General features: G+C 40.9%; 1 protein-coding gene across 4 annotated transcripts in view; it reads right to left on the minus strand.

Annotated features, from left to right (window-relative positions):
- The window catches only part of cyth1a (cytohesin 1a), a 34,633-nt gene extending 19,711 nt beyond the window's left edge, over positions 1–14,922 (minus strand). For 2 of the 4 annotated variants that reach the window (XM_030790254.1, XM_030790253.1), the window contains exon 1: positions 11,846–11,921. In XM_030790254.1, coding sequence (XP_030646114.1) covers positions 11,846–11,921 — 76 coding nt within the window. Of the gene's footprint in view, positions 1–4,923; positions 5,038–11,845; positions 11,923–14,908 lie in introns of those variants that run through there. The other 2 variants (XM_030790252.1, XM_030790255.1) reach the window with 2 other exon arrangements.

Raw genomic sequence — 14,922 nt, forward strand, 5'->3', positions numbered from 1 at the left:
CACTCTACTGTACTTCACAATCAGCATTCCACAGAGCAGCCTGCCCACAGTATACTGCTATAGTCCATCTGGAGAGATTCCTCTCTCTCTCCCTCTTCCACTCCCTCCCTCTCACTCTCTCTCTCTCTCTCTCTCTCTCTCATTCCAGGGACCTCTCCTGTCACTAACATGGAGGCTCCACCCAGTGGTCATTTTCAGCTCTTTTCTTTCTGTCATCCACAGATCTCTCTGCTCTGGTCAATGCAAGGCTATTTCACACACTTACAGAGACACAATATGCCCTCACAGGCCTTAGGTTCTCTCTAAAGGAAGGCCCCTGAAGAGCAAGCGCTTACACTAACTATTTGGGATCATTCATGCGCATCTGTGAACAGTCTTCAAAAACAGGAGGCGTTTCTATGCTGATTGTGGCATTCTGCCTTCATACAAGTCTTATATAATAGAGGTTTTCCGACATTTGGGATACGAGGTTTCAGTCGCTTCTCTGCCAGGCCTGCTGACTGTTGGCACAGACCCAGGGCATTACAGTAAGCTGTGCTCCCTTGGGCGGGTACGCCAGTCTATGCAGCTGCAGTCACCTTTGCGTGAACACCTCATCGCGTGCTATGCTGCTCTGCTAAGCAGCTGACAGTGTGAAAAGATACAGTGGCTTCACACTTACAAAAGCTACACGTATCTCACCTCCACACGGAGGTAGACGCTGTGCAGAGGGGCAGAGTTAAAAGAATTTATGGGTAGTTGAGCTCTGGGTGACCGGGCACAAATCATAAAAAGACCAGGGGGTGTGCGACAACTCTGGACTTGAGTATCCCACCAGGTCCAGTTAGTGAGAACGGATCACTTCCAGCCTCTCCGAGCTGCACTGATGCACGTACTGCACCATGAGAGAGGAAATACCATTGCTCTTTCAGGTCAGTGAGTCAGAGTCGCTGAGTCTCTTTCCTCTCCCAACCTTTCTCTCCCCGGGTCTTTCTCACACACACTCAGACACACTCTCGAGACTGAAATCACATATCTCACTTCACCTCTGAGCGGTCCTTACAAGCACCGCGACACAGCTGATGAGTCAGTATCAAAGTAACGCAGGAATTACTCAAGTAATAGGCCATTGACCTCCCATGGCTCCAAATTCAGCAGATATTTCCTGGATTTAGCTGACCTCAGTCAGTACTATGAGGGGTTTTCTCTAGAGTGTATGACTCTCACAAAGAGATGACACATCCGCTGAGAAGCTTTCTATTAAATTACTGATCTCACCAGTCTAAGAGAGACATGCGAGCTGATGACTGAGACTGTGACTTTGAGAGGAAGCTCTATAGGAGACTGAAGATGGGACAGTGAGTGGATCTGTGAGTGGGACGCTAAGCAGACAGGCGCTTGACTGCTAAACAAACAAGGACATAGCTTAGCAGCATAAACATCCTGTACCGAGGGTTACCAGGCCAAAGCCCAACGGATCATCTAACAGAAACACGCTGCTCACATGGGAAAAAAAAAAAGCATCTGAGCTGGTCTGTGGTGGAACCCTGGTTAGCGTTTGTATACTATGGGTCGTATCTATGTTCACAAACAGCCATATAGTCTTCTTAGCTGACTACATGTTTACCTTTTCCTCTAAAAAGGATTGCGGTTTCAGGAATGGTAAAGAGAGATAGCATAAATCACACATCCTAACCTTGACCCCTTTACACTCACGTGTCAAGGACATCTGAACAGCAGCAAACAGGAAACTGAGCGACTCTGCATAGATCAATGCCAGCTTATCTCACGCACTGCAAATTGATAGTGACGCCTACCGTGAGACCCACCATCCCCCATAACTCTTGGTTGTACAGCTTTTTTTTTTTTTTTTTTACAGGGAGGGCTGTAACATCCGCAACCCCAGTAAGAGGTTACTGAAAGACTAAGCTTCCTGTTGCAGAGAGAGAGAGACGGAAAGACAGCGAGAGGGAGAGAGAGAGGGAGGGAGTGGAAAAAAGGGAGAGAGAGACATTTCCACACCCTGACTGTGGGAAAGAAGATTCCAACCAAACCCCACCTCCACCCGAACAAAACTTGAAACAGCTGAAGCATATATCTCGCCCTGATTCTGTGCTGAGGAAAAAAAAAAAAAAAAGCGCACACAGGTGGCAAGATAAAACTCTAACCTCTTGTTAAATATTCTCACAAGGCCACAGGCTAATACAGACAGAAGAACAATACCAGCTATGCTCCCTTTTTAACGCGCACAAAAGAAAACACACAAAGGCAGCAACCCATTCTTTTCCCTACCTAACTCGATCACGGACACTTCCGATACACTGGAGAACAATAGAAAAGAACTAACAAAGCAGAATCTCAAAAACGGAGAAATTTCCCTTTCTCACCGCTGGCGCTCAGCGTCAGTTCAAACAAATCTTATGTAAATGTGGTTCCTAAAAACACAAATGTCAGCCTAATGTTAACATTCATATCAGTTTTATGAATCAAATAAATTTGAATATGAAATCATGCTTTGGAAATCTTTCCCAGGGATAGAAACGGAGACAATGTTATTGTTGTGACAGTCTTATCTGTCACATACATCGATGAGTTCTGCTTCAGTACTCAGTAGCGAGGGAAGTAAAAGCTTGTTCCTGCCTGCAAACAAAAGTAATGGAGTCAGAAACTTGTTATTCTAGTACAAATTATGAAATGGCCACTGAGAGAGAGAGAGAGAGAGAGAGAGGGAATGAATATGAGCCAGTACTAAAGGAGCTCAGAGAGAGGATGACAAGAAGAAAATCCCAAAGGCATCTGATGCTAACACTTCTAACGCATGCCGATGGCGATGTTACCAGGTGCATGGATCAGTAGCTACCAAACACGTTTGACTCAGCACTTTCAGACAGCACCTGAAACAACTGTCTTCTGTTACAATAGAGACCATCAGTAAAGACCAAAAGTAACACCAAATTCAGTTGAGTCATAAAGCCTACGCCTATGAAACAGCATGGCAAACATTCAGGTGCTATGAGTCATTTGTTCACATGGGCTAGACTTTTTTTTTAATCATCATTGCCTAAGGTAATTTAAGACCAATGATGTAATTACCCACCTCACTGTGAAATTAAACAAACAAATATCTGTTCCCAGATCAAAAAATAAACCATAAATTAAACCTATTTCTTTTTTATTAACGTTCTATCTCGGCCAAATGGCAGAAAATTCAAAATCCAAATTATTCACGTGTAAGCGGATTTCCAATATTTGGATGCAGGCCTTTAAGGTCTTATGTCTGTAATCACTGAGCTGTGAAATTCCACGTTTAACCTTCAGGCAAAAGCTTTTGCATATACACATCCTATGGTGTTAACTCTGTCTCATAACTCACATTCCTGGCACTCAGTGACTTTTCCCTTTGAGCAGTATAGAACTCTACTGAACTTGATCTTAGTCTAAATCAGCACTTTAGCAACTACGAACAGTTAGATAACAAGGCGCGTGGCCATTTTCTCCTCATAATAACATAAAATTCTTCTGAGGATGCGCTTCGCCTCGTTTTTTTATTGTTGTTGTTTTTCTAGACAAATTGCTCCACCACTCACACCGCAATGATATTCCTAAATGTCCTCCATTTGTGTGTGTGTGGAGACGTGGGTTTGGCACAACAGAACTCTGGCAGTCGGCAGAACACGACAGAGATGACAGAGACCCACAGCACGGTGACGTAAAAAAAAAAGAGAGTCTTATATATTTGTAAACAACCAAAAAAAATACGTAAAGACAACCCAGGGATTACACGTTTCCACCTCATTAACATATGTGTCAAAGACAAATTCATACAAAGCCAAGAAGGCTGTTACATGAAGGGAACAACGTATCATTCAGATGTAACTACTGTGATCAACTGATGCAAAAAACAAAGAACTGTTAATCAAAAGAGTAATTATAAAACAACAACAACAACAACAAAACTCTCAACTGGCAGCCATTCCTCTCAGCTCCAGATCTGAGATTTTCATTTCAGAGATTTATCTACAGAGACTGCTCTGTTCATCTTTTTACCTATTAATAATGAAATTTTTTAAAAATCAGAACAAAGCACAAACATACAGCACAAATGACACTCTGCAATATTTGCCAGTCACAGATTATTTTCACTGAAATGCAACACCTCTCTACTGTTACACCTACAAGGCACTGTGTGCTGCAGCACTGCACACACTTGTTGAATGGATATCCACCAAAAACAGCATGTAAGTTAAGGGCAATAAATAACAATACAGAAGCTATAAAAAAGCAATGAGGTTTCTTAAATTTACACGTCTATGCTGTTTTAAAAATAACAAAATCTTTAGAAATCCTTTTTTTCCATTAAAACCTATTTCTGTTTGATAATATAATAATAAGTAGTGGTGAGAAACTTGTGAAAATATTTATTCAGTTATGAATATTTTAGAGTCTCCCAAAAATGTTGTCAGCATTTGCCCCATTAGACCAACAGTCTGGCTACAGTTCTTCTGCAGTAACTCTTGTCTTTGCGGTGTGTTGCAAATTTAGGCTGAATAAGAATCGTGTTGATTCATATTCTTAAATTAAAGATTTTTATCAACTTCTTTTACGATTTAGTTTCAGTATGTAACTCCATTCTACTAGATTTCTATTAGTCACAAAAGTAGAATAACCAGTGGTTGGTTTGAGAACTGCCGCAAAACAATTTAGTGCAACACCGTGGACTGGCTGAGTTTCGGAACAGGCTCGCTACGTGCGTGTTAGTTGTAAACACCTTCAAGTTACGTGTAAGAGCAATTATATGGGAGAGAATCGTTCGGAGTGGTATTTAAACACAAATAAACCGTTAGTTAGCTTTATATATGGCACACAACCAAAATAAACGGACGAACATTATACTACAGGGGTTGAAATTAGTTAAATATGTTGTGAATAGCGATCGTCACTTACCAACTCCGTCTTCCGATTTCAGCACCATCGCGTCTACTTTGGCGTATTCCGATTCTGACAAAAGACAAAATTTTATCAACTTATTATTTAAATAGTTTTTGAGTCTGGTTCAACTTCTAGACAATAAATTGACTGCTTTACATAGTACTCGATACCGGATGTATAACTGCAAAGCAAGAGTATTCTCGAGTGTTAAAGGGAGTGGTTTCGAGGGCCTTTGGCTAGAACTAACCAATCATGTTCTTCGTAGGAAGTAGGGCCAAATGGCTTTGCCAAATGACGCGTTCACGATCTGTGCGTAATGGTCGCTTTCATGCCGTCCTGGATCTCTCTCGGTGTTCTGTTTCACAAGCACACTCACACACGCCCTTGTTGTGTGCGAGCGGGCAGAAGGAGAGAGTGGGGGGTTGGGAAATTGATTGACAAACGCCGGGAGCGCGGTGTACAACATGCAGGAGTGTTTTAATGTTGTGTGTCGTGACTTGGACACATCTTAGAGTTAATCTGACACAGTAAAAATTCACCTAGTAAAACAAATGAGTTGATTAAAACAAAAACTGTTGTTACCATGACACACGCGGCCTGGCGTATAGTTTATAGATGCAACACACCTATCTTGTGGGCAGTGCGAACCGGTCACATACACCCAGTCAAAACAGTTTTTTTTTCTTGGCACCTTGTCAGTGCTTTTAAATGGAGTAGGGAGACCGCATTAAAAACTGTGTAAGAACGTGTCTTCACCTGTGGTAAAATACAATAAATTAGAGAGATTGTTGTCTATGCCACAAATGAAGAATGAGGACAAAGGGATTACACTTCTGGCTAAGAAGGTCAAAGTGCGATAAAACCAACACTACCTGCACTCTCCACCTGCCAATTATGTACAACAGGTGACAATGCCCTGCTGCCAGGAAAGAGGTGGTGTAGGCATGCGGAAACATGCAGCATTTTTTTTTTGGGTGGGGGGGGCTGGATTATCATAACTATTGGACTGTTAACTCACAGTGTAGCAGTATGTTAAAATGTAAACTATGTCTCCATTTTTAAAATCTATATGAGTGGACCTTGAGGGACACTAAGGGGAGCAGTCCTTTCTACAATCTAATTGTTAACAAAGGCATAAAAAACCAACAATGAATAGGAGGAAATACTACAGATTAAGGAGCGATTAATGAGATTTCTTAAGAAATACTCGGCAAAAGAGGAGATGTCACTCAGATTAACACAGCAGACATGCTTGTCTGGTTTATAAATATGGGTGTTGTGCTTCTTCAACAACAGTCTCTGACAATATGCCCTGTTTTGTGTGAGGCTCTGTGTTTCACAAGACAATTAGATTCATTTTATGGAGTACACCCAATGACCCACAATGCAAATGTAAATGTTAAACAACAACAGCAACAACAAAAAAAACAACAACTGAGAAACAAGAAACACTTTGAGCTTGACATGAGGTCATACTTTTCATCACTAAGCAACGTGAAGAAATGTAGAGCAGCCTTGTCGCCCTTTTCATTTGCGTAATGTGAAAACAATGTGCTGCTTCAGTCACTGGCACATGAGTTTCATGTTAATGTAAGTATTATGTAAATTCATTTCTTGCCTCATGACATATGAGAAAGGCTTTGTTCTTCAACATTTAACAATGCTGTTAGGCATTCCTAGTCAAATATTTGTCAGGGCAAAATTAACTTTTAACATGCTGTTCATGGGTAACAATGCAGCCTTTTCAAAGCCATTAAAAAGACAAAAAAAAAAAAACAAGAATAATTGTGGCATTGAAACAGTATTTTCTAACCATAGCATTGCATGTATTTCTTGTTCAGTTATTTGAAATTGAACCCAGAGACTGTGGTTGTTCTGAGAAACAATATAAAAAAACAAAGTTCATACACAGTTTACTCACTGTAAACCTAAGATCATTATCAGAGCAGTTCAGATGCACAACAGGCTATTTGTGGAATGTACTTTTTCCATGTATTGTTCCTCAAGGCTCCAGTTGTTTTAAGTGTTGGAATGTGACAATCTTTGACAAATCCACCCTGGGAATACAGTCACTGTTTCCCTCAGATCTGCCAAAGCCTATTAACACATTACGTATGAGTTTAAGTGTACCAATGGCTATTATACAATTAAATTAAACTCCAAAACATTTTGCTAAGTCAGATTTTGTAGAGCATGTTATATAAAGCACTACGACCTATATTTTATATCTGAAGAACACACACTTTCCACTCAAACTAATGTGAATCAAATATACTTTGATTAGTGGAAGACACACATGTTTTTGGAAAATACCACACTATGTTATGAATTGGGCACAGATTAGGGAAGGTCCAAAGTGGGTTTGTCTGCCCTCTAGTGGTGGAAGTCTGTACTGTAACTTGGAGGCCAACAATACGTTGCGTGCCTCATCACTGAGCTTGTTTTAATATAGAAGAGCCAGTGAGAGGAGATGACACTGAAACCCATCTGAGGAAACCTCATCTATAAGAGTGAAGCAAATGATGATCTGAAACAGCACAGTAATAAAGCTGTAAGAGAGTGTCTCTGGAGACAGGGAATATCTGCAATTATTTGAGTAATTGCCTCATCTTTCTTCATTTTAGACATCTCACTGCCTGCAGCTGCCATGCAATCCTTCATTGTGTGGGGATAATTTCAGAGGGCATTGAATGAATGTGTGCTACATCAGCTGGATAAGAGATATTCTCCATATTACTCATGGCCTCTGTTACAAAGCCTGCTCTTGCTCTTTCAAAAAAAAGGTGTAGGACATGCAGAAAGCAAAATGCTGTGCACTGAGAATCAGAAACAAGTTCAAACTTGGCACAGATGTGATGTATATTGATTTCTAGAGGCTGTATCATTATTAAGAGTGAATGATCAAATCTGACTAGTTGTATCCGCTGTTATAGCAGATTAAACTCACACACACACACACAGAGCGGTAATTGGCTTGAACCAGTTGTGTTTCACCCAGAAAGTTCATGTTGTTTACTCTGTGACGTTCAAAAAAAAAGAAAAAAAGGAACTGAGAAATCTTAGGAAGCTTTATAACAATAATGATCAGAGTCAGTAGTTCTTCTCTTGAGATAATTCTGAGGGAAAGCAATCACAACCTATCTAATGTTTTAATAATATGTATCACAAAATAGCTAGTAAATAATTCAGTCTCTGTCCTCTATCATAACAGTCAGGTCCGTGAAGCAAGCAAACAGACAGGGCACAGTATCTATGAGATAGACATTAAATCTGAGTCATTTCTGCTTGAAGTCAGTGGGGAATTATCTGCTGGACTGTACTGAGTTAAATGTACTGAGGCCTTAGTTCTTCACTCATCTTTCCTCAGTTGTCTCTAATCATCTACGAGAGGACAGCTATGTAAAAACATGCAGGACTATGTACCTAATGCTTACTGAGGCAGTAGAGCAGAGAAGAGTGTTAAATGCCACTGTTAAATTTACACAGACAGACAGACAGACACACTCACACACACAAAAGCCTTTCAGAGTAGTAGACCCACAGGGTGTGTATGTGTGTCCTTGCTGATGGAGGCTTTGAACACAGAGTGTGAAATGTTGTGATTTCCTGGTCTCCTAATGAAAGAGCCCTTTATATCAGTGTGTGACTAAGCCTGCGAGTCATTCTGCATTCCTCATGAACAGCGGATATCAGACATACACATAACCAACACATATATGGTAATTAAACAGTGTTAGGCATACAGGATCTGATATACAGTCTTTCTCTCTGTATCTCTCTCCCTTTCCTTTTCTTTCTCTCTGTCCCTTTCTCCCTCTATCCAAAGATACCATGATGCACCCACGACCAGCATACCTTTTCATCTCATCTAAAATGCTTCCAAGTTGCGGTCAGGAGAAATAGCCCCCTAGAAAATAGGGCTGGCCAACCATCTAAGACACGACATGACATTAATGTCACTTTGAAGATGCCAGAACAGAATGACAGGCACCGTTACAGCCCCCCTGTGCTATGCCCTCTCTCCCTTTGTGACGTCATTGAGTTCTACCCCTCTGAAAATATGGTCAATATTGTGTTTGTATCATGGCCTGCTTTCATTTCACACATATAAAGGAGATGGGAGGGGGGTGGGGGGGGGGGGCAACACCGAGCAGTCAGTCTTCACTTTGAAAGACAAGGCTTTGTGGATTCCTATACGCTGCTGTTTGGATTTCAACATCCTAAGTCTCTTTGAAGTCCCTGACAGAGAGACAGCCTGATTCCGTGTTTTAAACTCTTCAACACATCCCATAGAGGTTGCCTTTGCCATTCCACTCCACGGTCTCAACAGGCTGCAGTTGAAAATTTTTGGCTGCAATATATTTGAACATCAATAATATCTTGAGCTGAAATGTTTGCCATCTGGCTAAAGTAAGGTTGAAACCATTAGAGATGATAGCAGAGGACAACACATTACAATATAAGACGCATTACATATAAGCCATAGAAAATGGAGTCATCTTCAACATTCTGAAACTTCCTCTGTCGAGATAAGAGATGGGAAATCTGAGACGCTTCATAGACAGTAATGTCGCTCTAGTCCTCTTTAAGCAGGGCCAGAAGGATCTTACTGTGACTGGTCTGTTTGGCCAAGGCAGTGCAGACTCAGCTGCCCAGCTGTCTATGGCAATGCTATGCAATGCAAGCCAGAGGAACAATTTGTGTGTCAAGTGGAGGACAGCAATAATTATCTGTGTGCACCTGCTCACACATAGAAAAACGACAACCACACACACTCACACATATGTACACATACACACGCGCGCGCGCACACACACAGTCACACAAACAAACACAGAGATACAAGGATTCCAATTAAATTACCCTGATATTACTCTCCTAATTATCATCCATCACTTCAAAAACCACAATACACTACGCTCACCCTCATGCCATCCTCATGATAGCTGTATTAATTAGAGTTGAATCATGAGGTGAGAGGGCTCTAGAAAAGGAACGGTCTGCTAAAGTCAATATGATCAATGTAAAAAGTGGTAATTTATATGGTCAGAAATGTTGAGAGGATAATTATAGATACGTATTTTTAATTAAACGAAACAGATCCATGACAACATGTTACAATGTTGGTGAGACTGAAGTGCAATGGTGTAAAACTGATGACCAGGCACTAGAAGTTCCGCAAGCATTAGAAACCTCAAATAAGTTTTTTTTTGCCTTAATTTTTAAAAAAAACATACGGACACACACACACACACGTTTTCTAGTGGTTTTAGAGTCTGCCTTGAGGCCAGGTAAAGTGGGACAGCCACAGTACTGAGGTAAACTGTGTATTTATTTCTTAGCATTGTCTTAGCATTGGACACATGGAGATTCATTTAAAATAACATTACTCAAGGCACATTTAATCTAAACCATCTTCTACCAAAATCCCCTGAACCCAATGTCCTCTATTACATGGAAAATAAAACTAGTTCTCCACGAAGCCCTGATAAATAGCATTAAACTTGGCTTTACAACTGTTTTCCCCTAACATGAGCCTTCAAGTTTAGACACTCTTCATCTTTGGCCTAACAAACAATCCCTCTCTCTCTCCACAGAAACCTCACGCTAACGTTGCAATTTCCTCATAACAACAACAGATTCACAGAATCCCTTCCCCTTTCTGTCACCCATAGTGCATGGTAACAGCACAGAGACACATAAAGCTACCCCTCAGCACCCTCATTTCTCCTCAAAAAAAAAAAAAAAAATAGCTTTCAAAAAGTCCAAATGATGTCTCTGGGAAAAAACGCTCCGTTTCCCGCAAAGCAAAACCTCTTGGTGTGATGTACAAACATCATTGGTCAGTAGTTTTGCTTTCGCTTGACTTTTCTCCTCCCTAATATAACTACAGTCCTAAAAAAACCGTCTCATTTGTTTGCGTGAGCCGTAGAGGGAAACGCAAGATCGATTTCAAGTTTAAAAAGACAAACGTTTAAATGCGGCCCCCCTGATCTTGTCTTGTGTTCCATCTATTCTGTGTACCTTCTAGCCTATAATTACTGACTGCAGAACGCAGCCATTTTCATCTGGGTTTAAAGCGCAGTGCCAGTAAACATCACTCTGCTCTTTATACTAAAAGGGAAACCACTGGCAGGGCAGATCCAAGTGATTGGGACTAAGATAAAGGTGAACAGAGGTAGCTTTAAAGATACAGAGCTCCAGAGTTAGTTGTGGCATCAAGGTATTGTGCTACAGCAGAACATATACACTCTCCCCGATCCGATACTGAAATATCACTGTGTTTCTAGAAACTGTGATATTTCTCAGCAGACACAAGTAGACTCTGTTTCCATTTGCGGATATCGGTGAGCCCAAATGGATGTATTTAAAAGACCTGAGTCTGTCTCCCTGTAGGAATTAACATCTGCTAACGTTATCTGAGGATATTAGCATCTTTTTCCCTTGTTCCTCTCCTTAAGGAGAGCAGAGCCCTTAAGCTGACCATAATGAGACCAAGTTCATTAGCTGAACCAAGCTCTTTCTATTTCTGTCCTTCTGTTTGTTTTCTTCTCAGCCATGTGTGCTCTCTCTCTCTCTCTATCTCTCTAACACACACACACACACACACACACACTCCATACAACATACACAGAGTTGACATTAGTATCCTTAAAGATGGTTAGCAACCTCAAGCTATCCTTCAATACACAGTAGGTGACAAATATGCTGATCTCTCAAAATTATGTGTTAAGATGAGTTAACGTTAAAGGTCACTCTGAAAATACAACTGAAGGAGAAATATTAAATTTGTCTCTTAAAGACAAGTAACACACATAATAGACAGTTTTCGACATAAATTGCTGAGTAAGATAACACCAAAAATGTCATGTCCAAACAGACAGAACACTAAAAAAAGAGACTCACTCTGGTATCTTTGCCTCTCAGGGCATCTTACCTGGAGTGTTGCTTGGCACTGCCGGGCAGAGGAATGCCTGAAAACTGGACACACAGAGTTCACTCACTGTCCCCATGCTTGAAGAAGACTGTGTATGAATGTGTGCGTGTGTGTGCGAGAGAGGGAGAGAGAAAGAGAAAGAGAGAGAATGCCTCTATGTAACTCTCCACTTTCTCTTCCCCAATTTCAGAAAGAGAAGTCAACGTCATGTGTTAAATCCATGCTGTGAGCCATTTCTCTGTCTTCTCAGCTGATTACCCTCTTGTTGGTCTGTGTACCTCCGGGCTGCTGCTGCTCAGTTCAGCATGTTAGCCTGTGTGTCTGTTTGCTTTCCCTGGTAATCCACTCACGTCCCCGACACAGTCTCCATACACCTCAAACCTTGCGCGTCCTTATATATTCTTCTCAGCGCGCCCTAAAATCTACGGCACCTTTTTTCCCCCCTTATACTTTTTCTCAGAGAGAACGTCTTTGAGTCCCTCTCTCTCTCTCTCTCTCTCCCCCTCTCTCTCTCTCGTGTGGATGTTATTTTGCACAGTGACAGCAGAGGATATTCTTAGATTCAAACAAACTGAATACACAAACATTTTGCCTGGCAGTGAGGAGATTAACACACCTGTCTTTTTCACATATGGATAGTCTGGATAAACTACATAAACAAATGTAATATATACTGCATATATGCAAATATATTGTAGTCACATATACTGTATACACACACACGCACACATACACAAACACACACACACACAAACACACACAAAAACACAAACACACACACCACTGGTTTATTGTGCAACTAGGATAAAAATGTCAAATCATCACAGGAACTTCCACGTATCACAATCATGGTTTTAGCTGTGTGACGATACTAGGTAAACTGGACCTGTACATTAAAATACACCACAAAGGGACAACTTTATATTTGTTTCATTAAAAGTTGTATAGAACAGCCAACTGAAATGCACACGTCCTAAATTTTGGTCTTGTGTCATTGTGTTATAGGAGCACTGACACATAACTTCTATTCTTTTCTTGCTTTTTTTTTTTTTTAATCTTCTTGCTGCAGGTCATGCTGTGGGGCTTTATAAACCTTTATGGGGTAATGAAGATAGGATTGTTGCTTGGCAACAAGTTAAAAAAAATATTCCCTATGTGAGAATCAGCAGACCACTTGTTTTGTTTATATTATCGTCAGCTATTGTGCAAAAAATGGCACATTCATAGTGTCAAGTGGGTGTAGTTGTCTGTCCTACACTGATGTACACAGCATGAAAATCATTAAGAGAGAACGCCCTCATGCTAACGACACACATAATTACACCTGTACAATGCTGACCTTATGTATAATTGATTTGCTGTCTGTCAGTCATTCTCTGTGTTAGGCACTCCCACACTGTCAGCCATGTCTCTGTAAACATCTCTCTCTCTCTCTCTCTCTCTCTTTCTGCATGCTTATCTCTGGCTCCTGTCAATTCCTCTCAGAATGTGCCTCTCTGTCAATCATTATCTGTATCTGCAGTGGGGTTAAAACAGTGCAGGTAGACAGTGAAGGACAACATGACATCAGCAAGCAGTGAACAATGACATTCAACAACGAATTGTGAGGATGGTAATGGTAACACAGCATCACGGAGCAAAAAGCACAAGTTGCAGTGTCAGGGAATCAAAGTGCTGCAGTTGCTCATCAGCCAAACGGGAAAAAGCCAGTGAAAGGACAACGGGACATTTTCTGTCAAGTCAGCACACACGATCCTCTCAAACATTTAGTATGCATTTCCACTTTTCCGTCTCTGTTCCATTTTAGCTTTTTATGTCACGAGGCTTAAGTCTTCATACACATGCTATAAAAATGCTGAGCCTTTGGGAAGCAGTTGAAGAAAGAAGGCAATGAAAGAAGAAACGCTGACAAAAAACAAACAAACAAACAAATAAACTGTGTGGTAAGATTAAGTTTGTTTGTGTTCACAGCATACTGGAATATAATGTCATGATTCTTATTGTGACACAATTCATACCAAGAAATGAAAAATGGGTACTATGCATCAGTCATTTTGCAAAATTTAAGTTGCTTTCTTTTTGTCAGGAAAAAAATACTGTACTTCATAACTCCAAGCATAAGACTGCCTCTGAAACTTTGTGTCAGCACAATGTTCTTTCTTACATGTTACAAAGATAACCAAGCCTGGGGCTAAAACTCTGAGCATGACTGTGGCACAAGGTCGCCCCTTAGTGGTCATATGTGGTGTCGCCATGAGGGATACTAGTCAAATGGCATAGCATTAGGGTTTTCAAAAGAAAAAACTTGACGTGTGACAAATAGATACAAGTACATATTTCCTTACTGGAAACTTGTCAAAGCTAAGGATGAAGCCTGAGATATTAAACTCATCCGCTGATGTCCCTCATTGCTTTTTATAATGAACAAGGAGGAGATGTGTGTAATGCTGGTAGAACTCACTCCTACACAACCTGATATCCTCTTTATCCAGATATACACGGTCCTGAGGAGACATGCTGACTGAGATAGCACTCAGGAGGGGCTAACAGTAGGCGAGAGATCAGAGACACGTTATACAAGCACAATGCCCCTGCATAAACATGATGTAATGTATACTTACATAAAGCCAAATACTGAAATCTTTGAGTGGTGAGTTTGATGTTCTAATGATCTAATTATTGACGTTCTAATTTTTTTTTTATTTACTGGAGTGAAATTGTTTGTCTCTAAAGGAAGTGAGAAGATGCTAGATCCTTTGATTTACATCCGTTCATGCAAGAGAGGGGATTTTTTTTTTCTTCTTTCCTTTTTGTGTGTGTCAAATCTGAGCACCTTGAAACGGAACAGATCCTGCCACAGAAGTGACAGACTTAACAATAGCAGAGCAGCAGTGAGGGTTTCTCTGTTTCACTTTACATAGTGCTTTCCAACACTTTGCATGTGGGAGGCAGAGAGCTCCAGAGGTGCAGACTCTTAGTGGAAAATCATACAAGCAGCCCACACAGAGACAGATGCAGCCTGAACACAGACACACAGACACAGACACACACACACACACACACACCTGTGTATCCAT

This window comes from Chanos chanos, chromosome 13 (genome assembly GCF_902362185.1).
Source record: "Chanos chanos chromosome 13, fChaCha1.1, whole genome shotgun sequence".
Lineage (NCBI taxonomy): Eukaryota > Metazoa > Chordata > Actinopteri > Gonorynchiformes > Chanidae > Chanos > Chanos chanos.